The sequence below is a fragment of the Vespa mandarinia genome, chromosome 8, assembly GCF_050613455.1.
Source record: "Vespa mandarinia isolate Hongniang chromosome 8, ASM5061345v1, whole genome shotgun sequence".
Classification (NCBI taxonomy): Eukaryota; Metazoa; Arthropoda; class Insecta; order Hymenoptera; family Vespidae; genus Vespa; species Vespa mandarinia.
The window spans coordinates 1,024,926-1,048,106 of NC_140817.1; the positions used below are offsets into that span (position 1 = coordinate 1,024,926).

Here is a 23,181-nt window from a genome sequence, read left to right on the forward strand (position 1 = left end):
GCGCGATCGGAGAGCTCAGTAGCCTGCACGACTTCGCGTTGTGCGGACATACGAGTACATACTCGAACGTGATCGTAACACTTATTCGTAACAAATAAAAAGAAAAAAAAAAAAAAGAAAAAAAAGAAGAAAAAAAACAGAAAAGAAAAAAAAAGAAAAAATAACTGAACTTTTACGACGAGAACTACTATTCTCGACCGAGAACGCGATCTTCGTGGTGGATTACGTGGCATCGATCGACTCGATCATATCGATCTTTTTTTTAATTAATTACTACTTCAGCAATTTGAAGTAATATATAAATATATATATATATATTACTTTACAATCCTCGTATATCCATCTTGGAAGAATCTTAGTCTCGAATTTATTTTTCAAAAATATCAACGATCAATTTTATTTCAACGCGAAACATTACAGAACGTGAGTGAACTTTATGGAATGCGTTGAAGGTAAGCTAATTATTATTACTTATTAATAATATATTATACGAATAACCAACTGTTTAAACATGTAAAAGTAATTAAGAGAAATAATTATTATATAATTTTTCGAGTGCCTCTTATACCTTATGTTTCGATATTAACAAAAGATATTTTCAAAAAGTTTCGAAAACAATTCGATTGATATGAGGGAGAGAGAGAGAGAGAGAGAGAGAGAGTTCAACAATTCTCGCGCGTGACAAATTATCGGTAATTTGCCGAGGCAACCCTAACGCGTCCACTTTTTATGACATCCGTCTTTCGATCTAAAGTAATTCGCAAGTTCCTTTTGTGAATTCGTTCGGCGTAAATCATGAAGGAGTACGTCATCGTTAATAGAGAGAACGAGTGCACAAATTTGATTCTTCGAGTGCAACGTAATTTCATTGAATAATTTTGAAAAAGAAATAGCGCGTACGCGGAATGAAGGTCGACATCGAGATAAAAATAATTATTACTCTTTTAATTTGATGTTGTTTCAATGATAAATAATTTTAATGATAAACCACGTGCGAATTTTTTCTGATATTGAATCATTCGTGAAAGTAAGGATATATATCTTATTGATAAATGTATTGATTATACATTATGTATTTAAATTTATAAGAATATTTTAGAAGAGAAAGAAAGGGAGAGAGTGTGTGTGTATAATGCAATTTATAAACAATTATTCGTAGAAAAGTGACCTGTATAATATAAGTCGATGACACTTTCATAGTATATGTATGTTACATTCACGAATAATATAAACACATCGTAATCGGATTAAAGGGGATTCGAGAGTATTCGGTTCCTTTCCCTTTTCGCGTATCGAATCAACTTTTACCTCTTGACTTTATCGATACTTTATTTCTGACGAATAATAATAAAAGAAAGAGTGAGATAGAGAGAGAGAGAGAGAGAGAGATTGAAATATAAAAATTCTTTTGGTGTCTACGTTTCTCTTAGGAACGTTATGAACATCGTAAAAGTGAAATCGTACGATCTCTTTTTTTTCTCTCTCTTTTCCTTTTTCGTTTGGAACTTCGCAATCAACATAATTCACAATCGTGAAACAATGTCCTTTTCTTTTTCTTTATTTTCTTCGTAAAAGGATTCTAATGGAAAGTGCAAACACGGCGATGGATTCTTATCCTCGTTCTATCTGCGCATGTATGCGTCCGTATATTGTAAAATATTCTTTCAAAGCTCGCGCGCATTCTCTTGAGGACTCGTCGAGCGCATAATTTGCGAGTTCCTCTTCGGACGCACTCTAGAAAGGCTGGACCGAGAGAGAAAGAGAGAGAAAGAGAGAGAGAGAGAGAGAGAGAGGAGTCTCTCCTTTGGATAGACACGCTAATAATCAACGGCCCCGATGCACTTGACCCGATTTGCTAGTTTGTCTCGTTCGTATTGTGCTCGACTAACAGCGGCATAGTGAAAGCAACATCGAATGTCCGATATCTTGGATGACTTTTACCTAAGTAATCCGATCGTGGGCTATATCAATTGAGAAAAATCGATTGCTCCTAGAACACGTTTACTTTGTATCATTTCCTTTTTTTCTCTCTTTTATTTTCTTTTTTCCTCCTTCTTTTTCTTTATTTTTTTTTTGTTTCTTCGTTAAATACCTCCTTCGATTCTGTTAATGCGAATAAATTTGCATAAATTATATATGACGATATATCGCTCGTTCTTTTCTCTTATTACAGAGAGGAATAAAAAAAAATATATATATATATATATATATATATATATATATATGTATATATTTGATAACGGACGTCGATGAATGTTCTTTTTTTTTCTTTTTATATCTCATTACAAAACACGACAGAAAGAAAGGGGAGAGAGAGAGAGAGAATTTACGAACGGATAAATCATCGTTTTTATTATTTCCAAGCGATGGGAAAAAAACCAAAGACTGAAAAGAATTGTTTTACGATCGATTCGAAAGAAGAGAAAAAAAAAAGAAAGAAAGAAAGGAATGAAAGGAAGGAAATTTATCGATCAATTAATTTCTTCGTTCGTATTCACAATGATCTCTCGACATCGTCATTTTCTTGTTTATCTTCGTTTTATATAAATATTTATTTTGAATTCCATTGTTCGATCGTAGAGAATATCCGTACGTATTCATTTTGAAATGGATCTAACGTTAGTAATGTACGATACATGCGGACAAAGTCGTAGAACGTGTTTGAGCTGAAATTCAATCACTTTTGTGTTACGCAAAAACTTTGTAATAGGTTTTAACTTTCATGATTTGTTAGAAATAAAGATCGTTAATAAAGATATAATCTCATAGAAATTTTTCAGTATTCGTACGCTATATTTATTCGACATTGTAGAATATAGAAACAATTATTTCGATTTAACAAGGTATAAATTAAACGAGAAACAATCATTTCAAGTTAATGAACGCATAAACGTTCATTTGATATGATAACTTTTATCGTTATTAAAACATTCCTTTATGATAAATGATTGAAATATTAATCGCTTTAATTATTATTGAATCTGAGAATTATCTCGATCGACGTAAATGATAATATCTTTCGATCGTTAAAGAAAGATGGCGAAGAAGACACGCGAGGATCATCGAGATGAGACCTTTGCGAATCGGACTCGTATTACTCAGAAAAAAGGAAAAAAAATAAAACAAAAAAAGAAAGAAAGAAAGAAAAAAAACTTGCAAAAAGATACAACCTTGATGAGTATATAGTTTTTCAATTATCTTCGATCTTATTTAAAATTCGTCCTCCGTATAAAATATATTTCATATTTTAGTAGAATATCTTTGTAGAATAATATGTCACTTTATTTCATTAAATAATGATTTGATATTTGACATTTGACGAGGTTTAACGTGACAGTGTCACGATTAGAGTTCACTCGAGATTAACCCCAATTTGTTAGCTCGTATCGTCGAATATGCGTACTCTTTTTAGTTCGAGTAATTATAATAATATAATGAAAGTCTTATGATTTTGAAACGATGTATGAATATATTTCTATTTATTTTTATCATTTCAATAATTTTTATCTTTCTCATATAGTATCATCCTTTTTCACAATCATGTTTTCATTTCCTTTTTTTTCTTTCTTTTTTTTCTTTTTTTCTTTTTTTTTTTTTGCTTCTTTCAAAAAGACAAGAATGAAATATAAAAATTTACCAACTTTGTCGGCGTCCATCTTACTGTCTCTAATATATTACCTTCATGCTCAATAATAAGTCTTGTAAATAACAACTGGTTCACCCAGTTACGACTTTCTATGTCTCGATAACATCCGCTACACGGAGAGCTTCGAACGTAATCGGACAAAATGGATAATTGAGATGGACCATTCTAAGAAGAGATACATGTACACATGTTATGTACATACATATAGACATATTCTATATCCTATTCTCCGTTACTCGATCCGTTCCACGAATCTCTTTCTCTCTCTTTCTCTCTCTCTCTCTTTCTATACTCTTCCATTTTGAAGCTTCATCTTGTACAAAGATACCTAGTTAGTTACTATCTGATTTCGATAGAACTTGAATATATTTTTATCGTTCTCGTGTTCGTCGATCAAAGGAGAGAAAGCAAAAGTTGTTTTTACGATTGATCGCAAATAAAATATTTTTCTTTTAAGACGCAAAAGTAATAAAAATATACAGCGATGGATTATAGTTGATCAATGATCACAATCATTCTTTCGACGAAGAAGTAAACGTAATTCACGCCACGATCTTTCTCGTCCTTCGTTCTTCTGACATTTAAGAGATCTTCTCTTCTTAAGATAGATGAGAAGCCATGGTGCATACATACGTACATACATATATACATCACATAGCGTAACTTTAAACAGAAATTATTCAAGGAACGTAGATACTTGAACGAACCTTCTATTGTGAACTTTCGCAATAGACATTCACGATTTCATTCCCTCTCCCTCTTGTTTGATTGCACAGGGACAAAACCTTTAAATCTATTAGATAGTTCGTCACATTTTTATGATATAAGGAACGAATAAAATTAATTTAAGGTTTTTTTTCTTTCTTTTCGTTGATATTAACGTATACTGGAATATTTAAAGGAAGAAAATGTATAAAATAGAATTGCTATCAGTGACCCTCATTTAATTAGCGTTACGTGTTTGAGCCTTGAACGAAGAAGAACGTGCAATCCGTTATAATATATTATTTCACTTCCTTATGACTATTAAATAACTTTCATCGGCGTCGATGTACGATACTGAAGATAATCGCTGAATATATTAATAATTGATTCATTCAATCGTCTGCTGCTAATTTTTTTTTATTTGTTTTTTGTAATTTTTTTTTGTAATTTCTTTTTTTTAAACGGTCATATAAATAATGACTTCTTAAACGTCCATTTAATCAATTATAATGAGTTCCTTCGAAATATCAAAGAGTAACTTTCACGCGCGCGTGTATTGTGTGTATGTGTGTGTGTGTCAGTGTATGCGTTCGTTCTCACGTGACAAATAAATCGTCATGTGACCTTTCAAGAAGATTTCGTCTTGTTGTCTGATCTCATCGTAGCGTTTAACAAGCGAATAAAGTTTGAAACAACCGTGAAATATATTAATTTATAAGGAACATATTTAAGGGAGAGAGAGAGAGAGAGAGAGAGAGAGAGAGAGAGAGAGAGAGAGAGAGAGAGAGAGAGAGAGAGAGTAATAAATAAAATTATTTTACTATAGAAAAGATTGTAGAAGATAGACCAAGAGTCATAATGATACAAAAGGCATATCCGTGATTTTTCGCGTTGCATCAACGACGGAAATGAATCGATCGTTGGGATCGAGAGCATTTAATCGTGATCGTGAAGCGTGAAATTCGCCTAGGCAACGTTCTTTCGATTTCACGTTGTACGCTGTACAACGATGTTGAAATATATACTTTATTCTGTTCTTTTCTTTATTTTCTTTTTCTCTTTTTTTTTTTTTTTTTTTTTTTCATTTTCATCAACACTTTAAAGGACCGATCCGATCGAACGATCGATAACTCCAGATTAGATATATTTTTTTTTTCTTCTTTCTCCTATCCTTTTCAAGTTCCACTTCTGTCCTTCGCAAGAGTTTATGTAGTACCTAGATACATTATAGCTTCTAATCTCATACCCTAGCACGAAGGAAATAAGTATTTAGCATTCTACGATCGTAAACTCTCATTACCGGTAGAAAACCAGTGTCTATCAACCTTATATGTCGTCCGTAAATATGTATGGCGCGTCCTCTGCTAAGCTTTCGATCACAAAACTTTGTCCTATAATGATGAATAGCTAGGCTATTAAATTATCACGTTCCACATTAGAATTTTTATCATTATCAAGATTAATTCTTGATAATGATAAAAATAATTCTTAATTCTTTTGTAAAATATATTTAGAAATATTGTTGGTAAACGATTTGCACGAGATATTGTAAAATATTAATTGATTAGGATTTAGAGGAGAGAGAGGGATGAAAAAGAAAGAGAAAAAGAGAGAAAGAAAACTAATCTCCCTTGAAATGACGTAAATAAGAAATTATCCATTTTACGAAATTCTTCGCTCGATTATCCGGATATCATGGAGAAGAAATAAATAATAATAATAAGAAGAAGAAGAAAAAGAGAGAGAGAAAGAGAGGGAAAAAAAGATAAAGAGAGAAAAAGAACGATCTTGGAGCTGTCAGAAAACATTGAAGGAAGAAGGTACTTAGTACTAGTCTTACGTTTGCAAGGTCCGCTCGCGCGTACGAGTTATGCAATTACATTTGTAATGGACCAACGCTGAACGTCGACGGTACCAGCAATTCGTGGTAATTACCGTATTCGCGTCTCGTAATTCACCGTGATCCTTCGGACATACGCGCGACACGACGCCAGAAGAGCCATAATTTTTTCTTCTTCTTCTTCTTCTTCTTCTTCTTCTCTTCCTTCTCGAAATTTTCTTGCAACACAAGCAAAACTATGCGAGTTAATATATAAAATAATGCCAGATAGAGGGATAGAGAGAGAGAGAGAGAGAGAGAGAGAGAGATATCTCTTTGATTTTTCGATCGAATCAGAAAACCTTTTTTACTCTTTTGTTCCTTTCGTTACTTTTCCTTTTTTATTTTCTTTATTTTTTCTCTCTTTTTTTTTTCTTCTTCTCACTTTGTTTGCTATTGCAATTTCGCAAGTATTTACTTATACACCGGAGATTTCAATTATCGGCGCGCGTGACTTTCAGTTAAGGAAATATTAAAATGTTAAATGCAGGAGGAGATCGTGCACAGATTTTTCTTTTTCTTTTGAGACATACTTTTGTTTTATTTTTACATATATTTACCGATACCGCATGATCGTGCATTGTTTACTATTAGTGAGATACATAATTAGCAACAGTATTATTTTCCTTTCCTAATAGCTTTGTCGTTCGCGCCTTCGTGAAAAATGCAAAGGATATTTACGTAATTTTTTGAATCGTGTTCGTGCTTGGTAAAAAAATTAATAGAAAACAATTGAAAGAAAATGAAAGAAAAAAAAAAAAAAGAAAAAAAAATAAATACGTGATAAGCGTGAACAACGATTGCATTGCGGCATGCTTCCCTCCACGTGATCCACATTCTGCGTAGTAGAATCGAAAATTGTTGTAGATCGTATCAACGCTTTATATTGTCCACGAGAGAGAAGAGAAGGATAGGGGGCGGAGGGGGGAGCGAGGGGGACCAGGACAGGGGGATAAAAAGAGCGCAAGGAATTATTTCGGTGTCATTTAATTCGTCTGATTGGATTGATCTTTTTTTGCGATATTGTTCGAAGAGAATAACGCGGATAAATTGCACCTAGAACTAATGACATTTTAATTAGCGGCTAAATTATTACGGTAATCGTTGAATTATTATTTTGACATTTGTGGCAATTAAATCGAAGATAAAAATAAAAAACAAAAAGAAAAGAAAAAAAGAGATAGGAAAAAAAAAATAAAGAAAAGTTTTTATTATTTTCTTTATCAAATTTGTCGTTTCTTAAAAATGATTATCGTCTAAGCGATATTAGAAATTCGGTATACACGTTATCCCAATAAAACGATTACCAAGAAATTGATTATTCGACGATATATATATTATATGCACAAGAGCGATACGATTACTTCGAACTTTGGATACTTTTAAAAAGCTTACAAATAGTTAAGTTATTTTATCCTTCCGTTAAAAGAACAATTCTATTGATCTATTTTATCTCCGCAGAACTTTTCAAAACTATTTTTCCTTCGTGTTTTTCGCTCCTTGTTATACGGATCACTTTCAACGACGGAATCGATTCGTACGATGAATTAAAGATGAGAATGAAGTCTATTTTATTATGTGGGATAAGTATCGAGAATTGTTTTTGTCCATGACTCGAAGGTTGGTTAAACGTTCGATGAACGCTTTTACGAGCGATTCGTTTCTTTTTTTTTTTCTTTCTTCTTCTTCTTCTCCTTCCTTTTTTTTTCTTTTTTTCTTTACACGTACGAGGAAAATCAAAATCATAGAAAATTTGTTACTCGGTTCGTTCGATCGTTATTCTCTTCGAATATAAATTAAGAATAAAGGAAAATCTTGACCATTCGAATACTATACTTGGTGATCATTTTAAAGAAGGGCGATGGTTCATCGTTGGGACAAACGGAAGTATCATGGCACGATGTGTCATGTATTGTAAAACCGTTATGTAAAAGTCGTGACATTTCTATTGAATTACGGCGTACTTTATCATGGTCGGCGTTTGTAAAAATATATATCATTGGATAGGTATCGTTTATCGAAGATTGGACAATTAAAGAAAAAAAAGATCCTCGGTATTTTAGAATCCTTGATAGTAATTATTTTTTTTTGTTCGCCTAAAATCTAATCGTTTGGTCAATGAAAAAGTATTATTAAAAATTAAGAATAGTTTTTATCTGAAAGAATTGAAAATGTAGATGTTTCGATTTGTTTAGAATTTTATATTCAACAACGAATATTCATTTATTATATATTCCTTTTTTAGCTTAACGTTTAGATAAATAATATTACCATTACTTTCAAGAATTACATTAGAAAACGTTCGTATTCGTTTCTGGTACATTGACACAGGTCTGTTAATGATTAAGTAACATATTTCTACTCTCTTTGACATTTGTCCACTGTGAAATTAAATGTAATTCTTCTTCTTCTTTTTTTTCTTTTTTTTTTTTTTTTTTTTTTTTTTTGACACGCCCAACTCATGGAAGCAAACGGCATCGACACCAAATGCCTTCCGTTTGCTTCTCAGATAGATTTCAGTCGTTAGTCGGTCAAGTACTCGAGCTTTATCATCCTTCCATTCATCTTTGAATTTGAATAAAAATCCATTAGAACTGAGTATCATTCTTTTTACTCATCATCTTTTGATCGTAATAAAAACATATTGGAATTGATATATGTGACGTTGATACAATTAATCGTAAACAAGTATTTTAATTGGATTAAAGCGTGTTATCGTGATTGATGTGTCCCGTTGAACTTCGTAAATACGAGAGAAATACGTGTTGGGATAAGGAGAATGACAAAAGAGTATTCTTTTTTTTCTTTTTGTTTCACTTTGTTTTTATCGATACGCTCGTGTAGAGTCAGTTTACCAGTGTGTTACATTGAACCGTAGTATACGCATGATTGCATTGATTTAAAAATACTACTCGTTTACATATTGATACTCTCGTAAATAATATCATTACGAATCATTCGAAATGTTTTCATTCTGATAATATACTATTATCTTGTTTAATTTTAATTTATAAACAATCATTCATATTGATTTATACGCAGATTATGAAAGGAGAATCGATTATTGAGAATGATAATACAACTCGATCGAATTGAGATATAAGATTATTCGTTAATTTTATTCATGAACTGTTGACGAACAAAAAATACGAAGTACGAGGGTACTAAAAAAAGAAAGAGCAAAAAAAAAAGAAAAAAAGAAAGAAAGAAAAAAGGAAGAACGAAGACAATGATGTTGATCAAGAGTTTCTTTCGGCGTATTGCCAAAGATTTTCGGCACAAAGAATTGCTACCTCTCAAATTGATATTTTTCGTTCAGGCGTCGAGTAAGTAAAAAAGCAAGGAAGGAAAGGAAAAAATAAAGAACAGTTCTTTCAATTCTATTATATAACGGCAAAATTGACAATTATCGAATACTTTCTACTTTTAGCGCTCTACGTACTTTATCCTTATCTGACGATTCACATGAGAGAATTAGGTATAAATGTAGAAGAAACAGCCATAATGAGTGCCGTTACACCTATCGCAGCTATAGTGATGCCACCATTGGCTGGGATGTTTGCCGATCGAGTTGGAAATTTTCGGGTAAATCAATGGGTTTTATTTGTAAAAATAAAAAACGCCATGGTTCGTCATTAATGGATTTTCTTTTTTTTTCTTTCTCCTGATTGCAGATATTATTATCATTCTTTTCTTCTCTTGGCGGTGTAGCAGCGTTACTTCTCTTACTCGTTCCAATAGGCAGAGTTACAGTCGAATTTCCAGAGAGAGTTATAATGGACGCGAGTTGTGCAAGTAAAAATGGCGAGCTCATATATTCGATGAGTCAAAGTCACCCTTGCGAAACGGATTTGAGCTCAGAGATTGCTACAAAGATAGAGAGCTGTGGGTAAGTACGAATTTCATTAGAGATTTATTTCTACTAAATTTAGAGATTTTTTTTCTATTAGATTAAATTCATGCCTCTCCATTGTGTTCCTGTTTGATCTCGAGGAAAGAACAAAATTAATTGTATAGCAAAGATAATTACTTTTAATGATCTTAACTACGAAGATGACAATCCAAAGAGATAATAATTATTACGACGAGCTTAATTTTAAATAATTGTTATAATATTTATTACGAGATACCGATTCGCGTATTTCATCTTCCTGTTTTCGTCTTATTTAATTCATGCTTTAATCCTTCCTATTAAAAAAAAAAAAAAAAAAAAAAAAAAAAAAAAATTGTTATCTGAATAGCGTAAAGACGTTTTTTAGGTATGCCTGTCACATAGACGAACAGAATGAAACCAATTCGCAAGCCCTATTAACTTCGAGATTGTATACGATTATGAGTTACGATTTTAAAATGGGTGCCAATGATTCGTTCAAGTATACTGCCTCTTTGAATAACATCCCACAGGTATTTATATTTTATTGATTTGTCCGAATAGAAATCATTGTAGATTTTAAGTTGGTTAAATAAAAGAAAGAGGAGGTAGAAAAAGAACTTTTTTCTTTTCGCAGGACATCGGTCAAATACAGGACATGAGAATAAATCGTAAATTGAAAAACAATGAATTCTTTAAAACGTCGGTTCGTCGTTTGTCAAAGAACACTTATTTCTTCCCAACAAATTCACTTTACGAATTCTCTTGCAGTCCGTCGACTTTTCTCGAAAATTTTGACTCCGTCAAAGTTTACGAAAATCGAACCCTATGTACTTTCGGACAATTCATTGATTCGTCCAATGTGAGATCTGATAAATTGTAACATTATTATGTTAAATCGATTTAACGAAAATACACTGCAATACTTCATTATAATATAATCGTAGGAGAAAATCGATCGAACTATGAACAGACAATCCTATTTATCGAAATTAAATAAATTGGAAACGACGGAGGAGGACATAGAAGAGGAACGACAAAAATTTCTCGCAGAGAAAGTATCCTGGAATGGTGAAATTTTTGAGAAAGTAATTTGTAAAAATTTTAACGAAGATGATCAAACGATCGTTGTAAAAGTTCCACTCCTTGATTATGCCCAAAGTCCAGAACCATATCAAATACTCGATATTGAGAATTGTGTTAAAAAATGTATCGTTACAATGCCCCGAAAGGATGTATGTTTGAACATGGATATGCAAGTCGAGTATAACATTACATTGACGTTCTGGTTATACCTGGTGATTAGAGTATTTATTGGTAAGTGAATTTGAGAAATAAGCGTCGATATCGTTCCAATAAATCCAATGACTTATCAATGTCTGCTTTTTATTTTAGGAATCATCGGTGGAACCACCTTCGCCATGTTCGAAGGTGCAGTTATTGCAATATTGAGAGAACAGGAGGCGGATTACGGTCTTCAAAGAATTTACGGAAGTATCGGTGGTATGATTTCGTCTCCGTTGTCTGGTCTTTTGATAGATTATGCCAGTAGGGATAAAGGATACACGGACTTTAGGTAAACTCTTCCGAACGATCGAAGGATCCAATCGATATATACATATATATATATATATATATATTTATTTTCATTGAACAACATGTACGATTGTTAATGTTATTTTCTATTTCTAGACCAGCATTTTATTTATACGCCGCATTGAAATTGATATCGGGTTTCCTTATGTTAGCTATTAATTTGGAATTCAAATCACCTGCAACTAATGTTGTCAGTGACGTTCTCACAGTTCTTAAGAACGTCGAAGTGGTCGCTCTTTTCATAGCATGTTTTATTCTCGGTGAGAAAAAGTTCCTATACAAGATTCTTTAATTATCATTTAAATCTTAACGAAATATAAATGTAACAATAACAAAATATTTCAAGGCACCGCCTGGGGATACATCGAGTCTTTCCTCTTTTGGTTGATCCAGGATTTAGGAGGTTCCAGATCACTCATGGGAATTACTATAACGGTCGGTGGTATAGCAGGAATTCCTTTGCTCGTTCTTTCTGGACCAATCATATCGAAGATCGGCCATGCTAATGTCCTTTTCATCGGTTTTATTTTTTATGCTGTCAGGCTTTGTGGTGAGAAATCAAAAAAAAAAAAAAAAAAGAAAAAAAAAGAAAAATCACACGTGTACATTCCTGTAAAAAAAGAAAAAAAATGAAAAAAAAAAAAAGAAAAAGATTTTAACTCGTATATTAAATGAGTTTATCGATGACAATTATTTGTTTTAGGTTACTCTTTGATTTACAATCCTTGGCTTACATTGATCTTCGAGGCTCTCGAATCAGTTACATCGTCTCTCAGTTTTACGGCAGCTGTTACTTACGCAGCAAAATTATCTACCTCTACAACGGACACCTCGATACAGGGATTACTCGGTGGACTTTATTATGGAGTTGGTAAGAGAATAATAATAATAATACTTTATATTGTTTAATTCGATTTTCTTTTATTGTTCTTGGTACATATATAATATTCCATATATATATTGTTCACAGGTAAAGGTTCTGGTAGTTTGGTCGGTGGTTATCTGATGAAAGCATTCGGTACCAGACCAACGTATCAGATCTTCGCTGTGATCTCCTTAGTGACCGGTTTAATATACTTCTTCTTCAATGCGTTGTATTTGAAGAAAAGGCCTCAAGTCGAAGGGAACGACATTGTAAAGAAAAAACCAAAGACGATGATGGAGAATCAGAATGGTCTTGATCGTGGTATCGTTGAGATCGCTTTGGACGAAAAGAATCAGCATCGAACGGACAATGAAAAGGAGAAGAAATCGATCGATGCGCTTGGAATCGACAACGAGAATTTTGTCATGGAAAAGGATATCTCCCCGAAGGATCTCGAGGCTATTAAAAATGCGAAAAATCTCGAGGCTATTGAGAAATCATCGATTACGACTAATCAAGAGAAAATTGAGGGACAAAATGGATTGGTTAATCCTAATTTTATAGAGGGCCAAGAGGATGAGGATTGTAATATTACGATAGAGATACGACCGGACATTTAAAATATATATAAGTTCCTTTTGAAGATCTCTGAATAATTTACGAAGAAGGAAAGAACGATTAATTAAAAAGGGAAGAAAGAATGTGCGAACCCTTTTTATTCTTAATTATCCGATCGTGTGTCCTTTAGAGAAACGTATACATATATTTTTTCTTTCTCCTTTCTTCTTCCCCCTTTTTTTTCTACAAATTTCCGTAACAATTTCATAATCGTTCCGTATATACGAATTGTTATAACGATGGCGTCATTTAATGATAAATAAGATTTCGATAGTATGTAAATTATACAGTTAATGTTTTTTGTATATAAAAGTTGTATAGTTAATGTACGTTGTAAATATTGTTCTTGGCAGGAGACATGGCAAACTTTACCTTTTATATATATATATACATACATACATACATACATACATAAATGTGTGTGTGTGTGTGTGTATGTATATATATACATAGTACACACACACACACACACACACATACATACATTTTTTTTTCTGTACGATAATATGCTTAATAGATAGATATGTTTCATTAGAAATGGATGATGAGTTTTCTATGAAAACAATAATCCTGTAAACCATATAAATATAAATGATTACTTATTATCCTTCTTACTTATTACCTCATTGAATATTTTCTTATGTTGTTATCTTTGAACAAACAAATTCATCAGTCTACATCTTCAATTTATTATATATTACGAGTTACGCATTTTCGAGTAAAACATTTCTCGCGCACGAGGTCGATTAACGTTTGTTTGTCTTTCTCTTAATTCACACGTTGTTACGACAATATTATCCTCGTAACGGTGCGCTATAGTTTGTGAAGAAAATTAGAGCGATTTAGTCAGACATCGTTTGGTCTCATTAGTATCGTCAAACTAGACGGGATATGTATTGACGTGCCATTGGAATTTTTTGACGAATTTTAACATCAATGAACGTACGAAGAATCGAACAAACGTTTTCGTTACGTGGAAAAATTTGTCGTAAAGAAAGAACGAAAGAACGAAAGAAAGAAAGAAAGAAAGAAAAAAAAAACAAGAATATTAAAAATTTCCCCCTTCAATAAGACCAAATTGTTATTCGGAAAACGTGACGATGCTCGATCGATTTAATTTTTATTTTAGCAGAATTGCAACGCTGCTAATTTTTTTTCTCTTTTTTTTTCTTTTTTTTTTCTTTCGATCTCTATGTCGAAATTGTTGATTTAGAGTTTCAAAGCGATTCGTAGAGAATCCTTTGGACAAAAGTTTTCCCACCAGTTACTCGTGCCGTTACAGTTACGAGTCTATATGAGGTCCAGAAGTTAGGTGGCATTGACCATTCATCCGTAGAAATCAGGAACGATGATACCACGAATTTTGGTCGCGTTCCTACTCCTTGATTTGACGATGGCATTTACATTGACGTTACCGGAAATAACGTCATACGCGAAAGTATCGAAGAATGGTCAAGAAACGAAGAATACCGGAAGCGGACCATTTTCATGGATCACAAGGTTCATTCAGCACGTCAAACATAAAAATACAATAAGAGAGCGCTTATTTGTCTGACAAATTGGATGGTTCGATGTAAAATCGTGAGGTCATTTTACGCAGTAAAGAAGGAAACGTGCTTGTTAAATAAAAAGTTGAATTTTTAATGGGAGATAGAATTGAAAAAGTTTTTTCATATTTTTTCTTTTCTTTTTTTTTTTTTTTTCTTTTTTAAGGGCACTAACGCGAGCCAATGTCTCCAGCAACGCCGAAAACGAGGGTAGGAGTGTTAAGGACATCGTTATCACTGTGTCACCGATTTACGTGCCATCCAAAACTCCAAAATTAAAAAACGGAGAAGTTATCGATCATCCTTCGACAAAACGGTAAGTTCATTTATGACTCGTGATTAAATTGAATAGAACAATATAAAAGACATTGCGTAATAATGTCGTCAGGTATTCGACCATAGACGAGGATTTATTGGCGAAGTTAGACTCGGCGAAATCAAAAATCAAGATACAAGAAAGATTTCATCCGCCAGCTAGTTTCGAGCACAAAGCCAAACTACAACAAGTTTCATCGAATCCTCCAATGTCTTCGTCGGTTGATTCGAGTCCCGATAATCCGCCGAGTTCGAGTATTTCAGGATATTCGAGGCCTGTATACGTCGGGCCTTATAATTACAAAACGAGCGATTACGACAAACCCAAAGATTATATTATCGATAATCCGATCTCGAAACCAATTGGAATGGATAATTATCCATCTATTATGAATAACGATAAAGTAAGTATCGTTTAATTCATTAATATTCATCAATGCGTTATATTATAATACAATGTATGTTATATTCGATTTTAGCCGATGAATACGTACAAGGATCAAATGGATTCTTTTCCAAATCATCAGAATGACGAAATGGATTTTTTAAGTTTTCCTTCTGGAAAGTTTCCTTACGACGATCATTCACCATCAAAACCGATCGAATTTGATAGACCAATCTTCGACGACGATCATTCACCATCAAAACCGATCGAATTTGATAGACCAACCTTCGACGACGATCATTCACCATCAAAACCGATCGAATTTGATAGACCAACCTTCGACGATGATAACGACGACGACAGTTATCCTCATGATCACGATCATTATCATCATCACGAAGTGATCTATGATCATTTACCGGAATATATTCATCATCATCATCATCATGATCATCCCACTACTCCTGAACCTGAGATGAACGATCAACGACTCGATAAAAGACCCTATTCGTATTATTTCATTGGGAAAAAACTTTGGTACATTCCGCTCTATTTCAGCATTTATTTTGTCGTTTACATAGCGGCATTAGTATTGAAGAGTATTGCCAGGCATAAGATCACTTTTCCCACTCATCTAGCTGAGGCTATTGGACACGGTAGAATGAACGGCAATGACATTGGCTGGTGGGATCTCACGAATCGTATTTTAACTGGAATCGAACATTTTGCAGAAAGATTTGGAAAAGGATCGTAATTTTTAATTTTCATGGTACTATATTACCTTTGAAACTTTTTCAAGTACCAACTGACAGTTAAAACGAATAAAGAATTTTCAACATTCGACCGTTTCGTCGTTGGGGAACGAATCGCGACTCTTTTTTGACTATCCAAATGTAATATATATATATATATTGTTATGTAAATAAATGTAATTTAAGCTAAAACCTGCTACTGGTCCCAAAAAAAAAAAAACTCTTTATATTATACAAATTGAAGATAAAATGTTACGAGTTCTTTTAAAAATCCTCGAATGTCGAAACTCTCTTCCGATGAATCGAATTCTTCTAAATCGTTAAAATTCTTATGGTGAATTCGATCGATAGTCACGAAGGACCACGCACGTACATAACCCTTTGAATTTGAGAGTAATGTAAAATGAGCATATTTGGCGACAACCGCTTCTTATTGTCGTCTTTGAACAGTGTCAGTTTTTTTAGCGGCGCGACAAAACAGAATTAGTCGGTATTGGCAGAATCGGAAGGATTACTTTTAAAACGACACGAGAATTCTGATCGTGTCGCATTCCGGCCGACCAATTATACTCTCTGTAACTCCGTATCCATATCCCGAAGATGTACGTACGTACATACTTTCGATCAGAGATACGAATGTGTTCTATTATCTTTTACGATTAAAAATCTATCATTCATTTTCAATGATTTTTTTTGTGATTTTTTTTTTCTTCAATAAAGAAATATCAAAACACATATTTACTCTTGATTATTCTCTGTCCTATCAGAAATATATGGCAAAACTATATACGAGACGTATGTACCTACTTTAAATTAAGAATAAGAGTAAGAAGAAAAAGGATACAATTAAAATGAAAAGAACAACAAACACATCTCATCTTGGTCTAACCAACGAATCTACCTGTAATTATCACCCCACGCTTGAAGATTTTAGAGTATCGACCGAACGGGACTCGATTAGGTACTTGCTAATCTGCTGCTCTAATACATCATAGAAGAATGTTACTTTGCTAGGTCAAATGTTGCATCAACGACGTGAATGTTCATTCTACAATATCGTATTTGCGACAATTCGTGGAGCTTTTTTTATTAAGAAAATAGATCTATTCGAAAATGAGATTGAAACTCGTAAGAAAAAAAAAAAAAATAGGAAAGAAAAAGAATAAAAGAAATTAAAAAAAAAAAAAAAAAAGAAAAAAAGTCGATTAGCAGAACTAACGATGTTTTCTCGCGTGGTGCAGTGTTTTTTGTGACAACTCGAAAGGCAATTGATAAATAGATAGAACGTACAGAATAAATTAAAGATGAAAGAAGAATATTAATGAAAGATATTAATGGGACAAATTTACGGAGCGTCACATTGAGAATTATACGAGCGAAAATTTTCCTAAGCGTCGCGACGTCGCGATCCGTAACAATTAGTACTTTTAGCATTGGCATGGCCCCCATTTGTTTAACGTTTCTGGTAATACAGTTACGGTCTGGTAATATAGGGTAAACGGTTCCTTACAAACTTGCATCGAGAAATCGTTCAGTTCATTCTCTAATTTCATCGTTGAAGGTTCCGTATGTTCAGATCTTCTCCGGTATATCGAAGATGTTCCGTTCTTTGATAAACTCAATGTTTTATTACTCGTTACTCGCATGAATGAATCGATGTGTATCAATCGACACCAATGTGGTTTGTAAATTATCGATAAATCGAACGACTTTTTACGAAGCTCACACGTTTCGCGATAGAAAAATATCTAATCGTAATTGAAAAAAAAAAAACTGATATCGATATATTTAGGTGAGTGAATCGTTTTTTTTTCTTTTTCTCTCTCTCTCTCTCTCTCTTTTTTTATGTTTTTTTTTCTCTTTTCTAAATTCCTGGATTATCACTTGTCCGTGACTATACGATAGATTTATCGCAATAGAATGCAGACTGGTCCGTTTCTTCGATTTCTCATGATTTTCATTTATCTCCATCGTGCGTCGACGAGAGAGACGAACGTGGAATCGATCACGACGACGATAGACTTCGAGCCAGCTACGGAGACAGCTGATATTCAAACAGGCACAGCCGTTCAGTCGTACAGGTAAATAGCTACGTTCAACAATGTTCTCTTTTTTTTTTCTTTTTCTTTTTTTTACAAATTCGAAAGAAAATCATCGTACGCATGCGCGCACGTTCTTTCTTCTTGGAACGAACGGTGATTTGCATGGTAACGAAAAAAACAAAAAAAAAAAAAAAAAAGAAAAAAGAAAAGAAAAAAAGAAAAAGAAAGAAAGAAAAATAAAAGCAAAAAGAGAAGAAAAAAAAGGAAAAGTGTCGATCCAACGACGTAATTCTCTCGTTTCGAGTAGACGATCGAGATATTATCGGCGCGGTTATAATAAGAAACCAGAGGACGATGTTCCTGACTACATGGACGATCACGATGATCACGACGATCACAGTGATCACGACGAGGAGGACGATCATGGTGATATGAAAGCGATAAGTCAACCGAAAGTCGATTATTGGGCCGGTTATTATGATTTTCTCATAAACGAGGGAAGTTACAAGTTTTGGGCTGTTTTTCAAGTAAGTAATATTTATATTTGCTTTTCAATTTATGTGTATATATATATATATATATATATGACTGCCTTCACAGGTAAAATAAACATTAGATAAATTGTATTTTCAGTTAGCCACCGCGGCTCTATTAATTTATAGCGGATTTGCCGCGTTATATTACGCCAAAGTGAATCCACCGACGACCGACGAAGATTACGACGACATATTCCGTCGAAGACGAAGGAAACGTTATGCCCTTCCACCCTCTGCTATTGAGAGACCTTTTTCCGGATTAGACGACGTTACCTTCCAAAGGATACTCGATGCTGTCGCAAGAGAGATCCATTGATATAGCCAAAAAACATTAAAAATTTAACGAATTCTATAATTATTAGCCCAATATCTAAGAACCGATTAATGTCATTTTATTCGTGATCGTCGCAATTATAATATAATCATAATCACCTTTGTACATAATAACGTCACAATTTAGACATATCTATATACTTATATATATATATATGCGCGCGCGCGCGTGTGTGTGTGTGTATATGTGTGTGTACTAATACGTAAGAAACTGTAATTAAATAGATGACTAATTTTTAATTTTTTTTTTTTTTTTTTTTTTTTTTTTATAATCCATACACTATTAATTATAGATTAAAAGATAAAATGGGAAAATGGAGGAAAAAGAGAAAAAAGGAGAGAAAAGAAAAGAGAGATCTCTTGTGACAATATATTAGATCGAGTATAAAGATGACACCCTTTAAAAAAAAAGGGTAGTCGAAATATGAAGAGCTCACAAATAGTCGAGATCAAAAGCCCGCTCGATTTCGATAACAAGCGGAGTGTCAAGCTGCGTACGAGCGATCTCGTTCGGTCTTTTCGTGGTTAGTGGCCGCGAAATGTATTCGAGGAGAGGGATCAAAACGTAATAAAAATCCCCCGAAAAAATGTCGATCGATAAATCAAGCGTGGCGGTGAAGGTGGTCGGGGTGCCGGCTAAACAGAAATGCGCGCTCGAGACATATGCGCACGATATGCCAGACTAAGGCACAGCACAGAGGCAAATTTTCTTGTCGAACGGCGCAACGTAACGAGGGACCCTCGAGCGCCCTTTAGAGAGAGACAGAGACAGAGAGAGAGAGAGAGAGAGAGAGAGAGAGAGAGAGAGAGAGAGAGAGAGAGAAAGAGAGTGAAAGAGAAAAGGACAGGACCGTATCGATGACCCATCTTGATTATTTTACAAATTATTTACATTTCCTTTAATTTTTACATATCCTATTAAAATTTTCGAATCATCGAATCGATCGAACAATTTTTCCCCCCTTTTTCCTTTTAATCACGATTAATAACTTGTAACAACGAGCATCTTAAACATTATAAGATTTATATTCTAACGTGGAATAATAAATTATACATTATAGAAATTATTATCGTCGAATTTTTCAACGTCATGAGAACGAATCATTGATAATTTTCAATTTAGATAGATTTAATAGATCTTTGAATTATTATCGTTCATTTTCACGAAGTATCTGCTACAGGGCGTACGGCCCTGTAAAAATCACCTACAGCGCGGTACAGATGCATTCCGCCACGTAGCCGAGCTGCGAGGGGTTCCTCGAGCAAAAGTATCGGCGATCTTCTGCGTCGTGGACGACGACGACGACCACGACGACGACGACGACGACGACGACGACGACGATGATGACGACAACAACGACATGGACAAGCCCAGAAGCAACGAACAAGCTATAAGACAGAGAAAGATAGAAGAAAGAGAGGGAGAGAGAGAGAGAGAGAGAGAAGGGGTGGGACCAAGTTGGCAGGGCATGGTAGGAGGGTAGGCTTTTTTTTAAATTTTTCAGATAAATCTCCGAGGATGAAGGGAAACGTTAAGGAGACCTAAGGAAGAGACTCGAGAAAGGGCTCTCTCTCTCTCTCTCTCTCTCTCGCATTCGCCCGAAATCCAGACTGCCAACGATAAAAACTGTAATTTACGACGGCGGTATTCGCGGGCAACGTTGTTCGATAATTTTCGCGTCTTCGTACGGTGCTTACGAAACTTTCACTGAATAACAATATAAAGTATCGAGAAAGAAAAAGGATAGATATATATATCTATATATATATATATATATATATATATATATATATATATATATATAGATAAAGAAAGAGAGAGAATCTTCGATGTATCCCCCTTTAAATCGTATCCTTTTAGATTAAAATGTCAAATCTGATATTTTATTTTCTTAATGAATTATAATCGAGATAAAGTTTGAGAATATTTGACAGCGTAATAATATAAAGCGAATGTTTGATATTCGAATTAAAAAGAAGAAAAAGAGAAAAAAGAAAAGAAATTATTTTCTACGAAGTCAATCGACATCGAAGGTAGACAGGTCGACGTTCTTAGCCCGAAGCGTATAAAAGGTAACGCAAGAAGAGAAGTTAATTTTTCGGCACAATGTCGAGCATTGATCGATAATTCTTGCCTTGGTCGACGTTCGCATACGTATATATATATATATATATATACGTATATATATATATATATATATATATATATATATATATATATGTACATACAGCTTGCGCCGCATTTTTATAAGCGTATACGCATATAATATAAAAATAACAACGGCAATGATAATAATGACGGTGCGAGACAAGAAGAAGGCGGGTAGCTCCGTCCAAGAGAACCCGTTCGAAAGGGAACGTACATACATATATGAGGGAGAGGCAAAGAATTCATTATGACGGCTGTTATCTATCAGAAACTTTATCTCGATACACCGTGTATACTACCGTCGGCATGTAAAATCGTCGATAAAGATGTTATTTACGATGTATGTAAAAAGTATGCCTGACTTCCTTTTTCCGAATCCCTTTTATCGTTGTTATAAAATATAGGAAAATATGAATCAAATGAACTTTCCCCTTTAACCCATAGACTTCTAAAGACGAGATCATATCTTGTATCTATGTTGTATATATGTATATATATATATATATATATATATATATATATATATCTTTCATATTTCTCATTAAATATTAAAATTAAAAAGATTTCCAACTATGTATAGGGTATATCCACGTATGGATATATCTACTTCGAATATACTTTTATAGATTCGAAAAGGTCGAAAAGAAACGAAGGGAAAGACACGTGAATTCATTTCTTTCGTGTAAGTTCAAACGAAAATCGGCATGACGTCGACTTGGAATGAAAAGGGGAGCGAGGGAGGTTGGGCTGAAAGGTGGGCGACGAAAAGGGGGTTCGTATGGTTGCGAGAGACTATAAAAAGGTATCCAAGCGGGACGCATGAATCGATTATCCGGTAAAAGCAGTCTTCCTCTTTTGCCGCTCGTATCCCTACCATGTATGATTTATCAATTAATTTCGATATGTTCGAAACCATGAGCATTTAATATACTACCGAGACAGACAGACAGAGAGAGAGAGAGAGAAAGAGAGAGAGAGAGAAATTTTTTCGAAGGATTTTCTAACTTGTGTGGTCACTTGACAACGTCGCGTGTAAATAATTTCCATAAGTTTGATTTATGGTAATACGTGCTGATAAAAAAAAAAAATATAAAGGAAGAATAAAAAAGAAAAAAAATATCCTAATTATAAAAAAAAGAAAAAAATATATATATATAAGAATAAAAAAAAAATATATATATATATATAAAAGATCCCTATAGGTATCATTCATTTACTTACTGACAAGAAAAAGTGCATTCCAAAACTCGAAGGGAGGGAACATCACTAACGAAGTAAATACACTAATATGAAAATTCCAACTACTACTTCTTCTTCCTCTTCTTTAACGTAATTCCGAGAGAACGATGCATCTTCTTTTCCCTGCTATCACCCTTGCAAAGAGAGAATCAAACTGCAAACAGCCTCCTTTTCCGATAATACAAGACAACTTTTTCCTCGTTGCCAGTCGGCAATCCAAAAGAGAAAGAAAGATCAAAAGAGAGAAAGAAAGACATAGAAAGAGATAAAGAGAGAGAGAGAGAGAGAGAGAGAGAGAGAGAGAGAGAGTATCCAAGAAGCGCGGAAAAGAATCGAGCGGTTAAACAACGAAAGCGAAATGCCAGAAGGAGGAACCGGAGTTGTGCGAGGGTTGCAAAAGAAGGATGTAACGATTGTGAAAGAGAAGAAGAGACGGAGGGCGAGAGGAAGGAAAGAGCGGAGAGGGAAGAGGGAAGCGACCCAACGTTATGACGCGAAAAACGGACAGAATGCAAGCTGGAATTCGACGGTTGCGTTCCAGGGACGTTACTCGATACAAGTCGGAACGTTTAGAGAACTTTGTAAATAAACGAGCGGTTGCACCGACTGGATAATAAAAGAGGGAAGAGGGTGAGTAAGGTAAGAAGGTTGGTGGAGAAGGAAACGAGAAAGAAGAGGAAGAAGGAGGTAACGAAAAGAGCTA

At 34.0% G+C, this 23,181-nt stretch overlaps 3 protein-coding genes across 5 annotated transcripts; all 3 read left to right on the forward strand.

Annotated features, from left to right (window-relative positions):
• Nucleotides 1-90: 90 nt before the first annotated feature.
• LOC118446357 (uncharacterized) lies at nt 91-13,733 on the forward strand. Of its 2 annotated transcripts, none has more exons than XM_035876912.2 (12): nt 91-452; nt 9,273-9,556; nt 9,661-9,815; nt 9,905-10,119; nt 10,490-10,634; nt 10,739-10,963; nt 11,049-11,418; nt 11,497-11,677; nt 11,794-11,957; nt 12,044-12,247; nt 12,401-12,568; nt 12,668-13,733. In XM_035876912.2, exons 2-12 carry the CDS (start codon nt 9,460-9,462, stop codon nt 13,180-13,182), a joined length of 2,439 nt encoding a protein of 812 aa, XP_035732805.1. In that variant the 5' UTR covers nt 91-452; nt 9,273-9,459; the 3' UTR covers nt 13,183-13,733. The 2 variants fall into 2 exon arrangements, with proteins under 2 accessions (XP_035732805.1, XP_035732814.1); XM_035876921.2 differs by lacking the exon at nt 91-452 and adding an exon at nt 8,781-9,020.
• A 675-nt stretch (nt 13,734-14,408) lies between these two features.
• LOC118446305 (uncharacterized) lies at nt 14,409-16,310 on the forward strand. Its single transcript, XM_035876813.2, has 4 exons — nt 14,409-14,680; nt 14,894-15,043; nt 15,116-15,446; nt 15,522-16,310. The coding sequence occupies exons 1-4, from the start codon at nt 14,529-14,531 to the stop codon at nt 16,179-16,181; spliced, it is 1,293 nt and encodes a 430-aa protein (XP_035732706.2). The 5' UTR covers nt 14,409-14,528; the 3' UTR covers nt 16,182-16,310.
• Nucleotides 16,311-17,739: 1,429 nt separating this feature from the next.
• LOC118448340 (uncharacterized) lies at nt 17,740-19,187 on the forward strand. 2 transcript variants are annotated; one of them, XM_035881490.2, is made up of 4 exons: nt 17,740-17,971; nt 18,085-18,260; nt 18,529-18,748; nt 18,855-19,187. In XM_035881490.2, exons 2-4 carry the CDS (start codon nt 18,100-18,102, stop codon nt 19,071-19,073), a joined length of 600 nt encoding a protein of 199 aa, XP_035737383.1. In that variant the 5' UTR covers nt 17,740-17,971; nt 18,085-18,099; the 3' UTR covers nt 19,074-19,187. The 2 variants fall into 2 exon arrangements, with proteins under 2 accessions (XP_035737383.1, XP_035737373.1); XM_035881480.2 differs by having other exon boundaries at nt 18,099-18,260.
• Nucleotides 19,188-23,181: the final 3,994 nt, after the last annotated feature.

Excerpts from the sequence above, each read along its gene's own strand:
- LOC118446357 (XM_035876912.2), top strand. The coding sequence starts at position 9,460 with ATGATGTTGATCAAGAGTTTCTTTCGGCGTATTGCCAAAGATTTTCGG. Across the intron at positions 9,816-9,904 it reads ATCGAGTTGGAAATTTTCGG|ATATTATTATCATTCTTTTC; the intron begins GTAAATCAATGG and ends TCCTGATTGCAG. Across the intron at positions 12,569-12,667 it reads TGGACTTTATTATGGAGTTG|GTAAAGGTTCTGGTAGTTTG; the intron begins GTAAGAGAATAA and ends TATTGTTCACAG.
- LOC118446305 (XM_035876813.2), top strand. The coding sequence starts at position 14,529 with ATGATACCACGAATTTTGGTCGCGTTCCTACTCCTTGATTTGACGATG. Across the intron at positions 15,044-15,115 it reads GATCATCCTTCGACAAAACG|GTATTCGACCATAGACGAGG; the intron begins GTAAGTTCATTT and ends TAATGTCGTCAG. Across the intron at positions 15,447-15,521 it reads CTATTATGAATAACGATAAA|CCGATGAATACGTACAAGGA; the intron begins GTAAGTATCGTT and ends ATTCGATTTTAG.
- LOC118448340 (XM_035881490.2), top strand. The coding sequence starts at position 18,100 with ATGCAGACTGGTCCGTTTCTTCGATTTCTCATGATTTTCATTTATCTC. Across the intron at positions 18,261-18,528 it reads ACAGCCGTTCAGTCGTACAG|ACGATCGAGATATTATCGGC; the intron begins GTAAATAGCTAC and ends CGTTTCGAGTAG. Across the intron at positions 18,749-18,854 it reads AGTTTTGGGCTGTTTTTCAA|TTAGCCACCGCGGCTCTATT; the intron begins GTAAGTAATATT and ends TTGTATTTTCAG.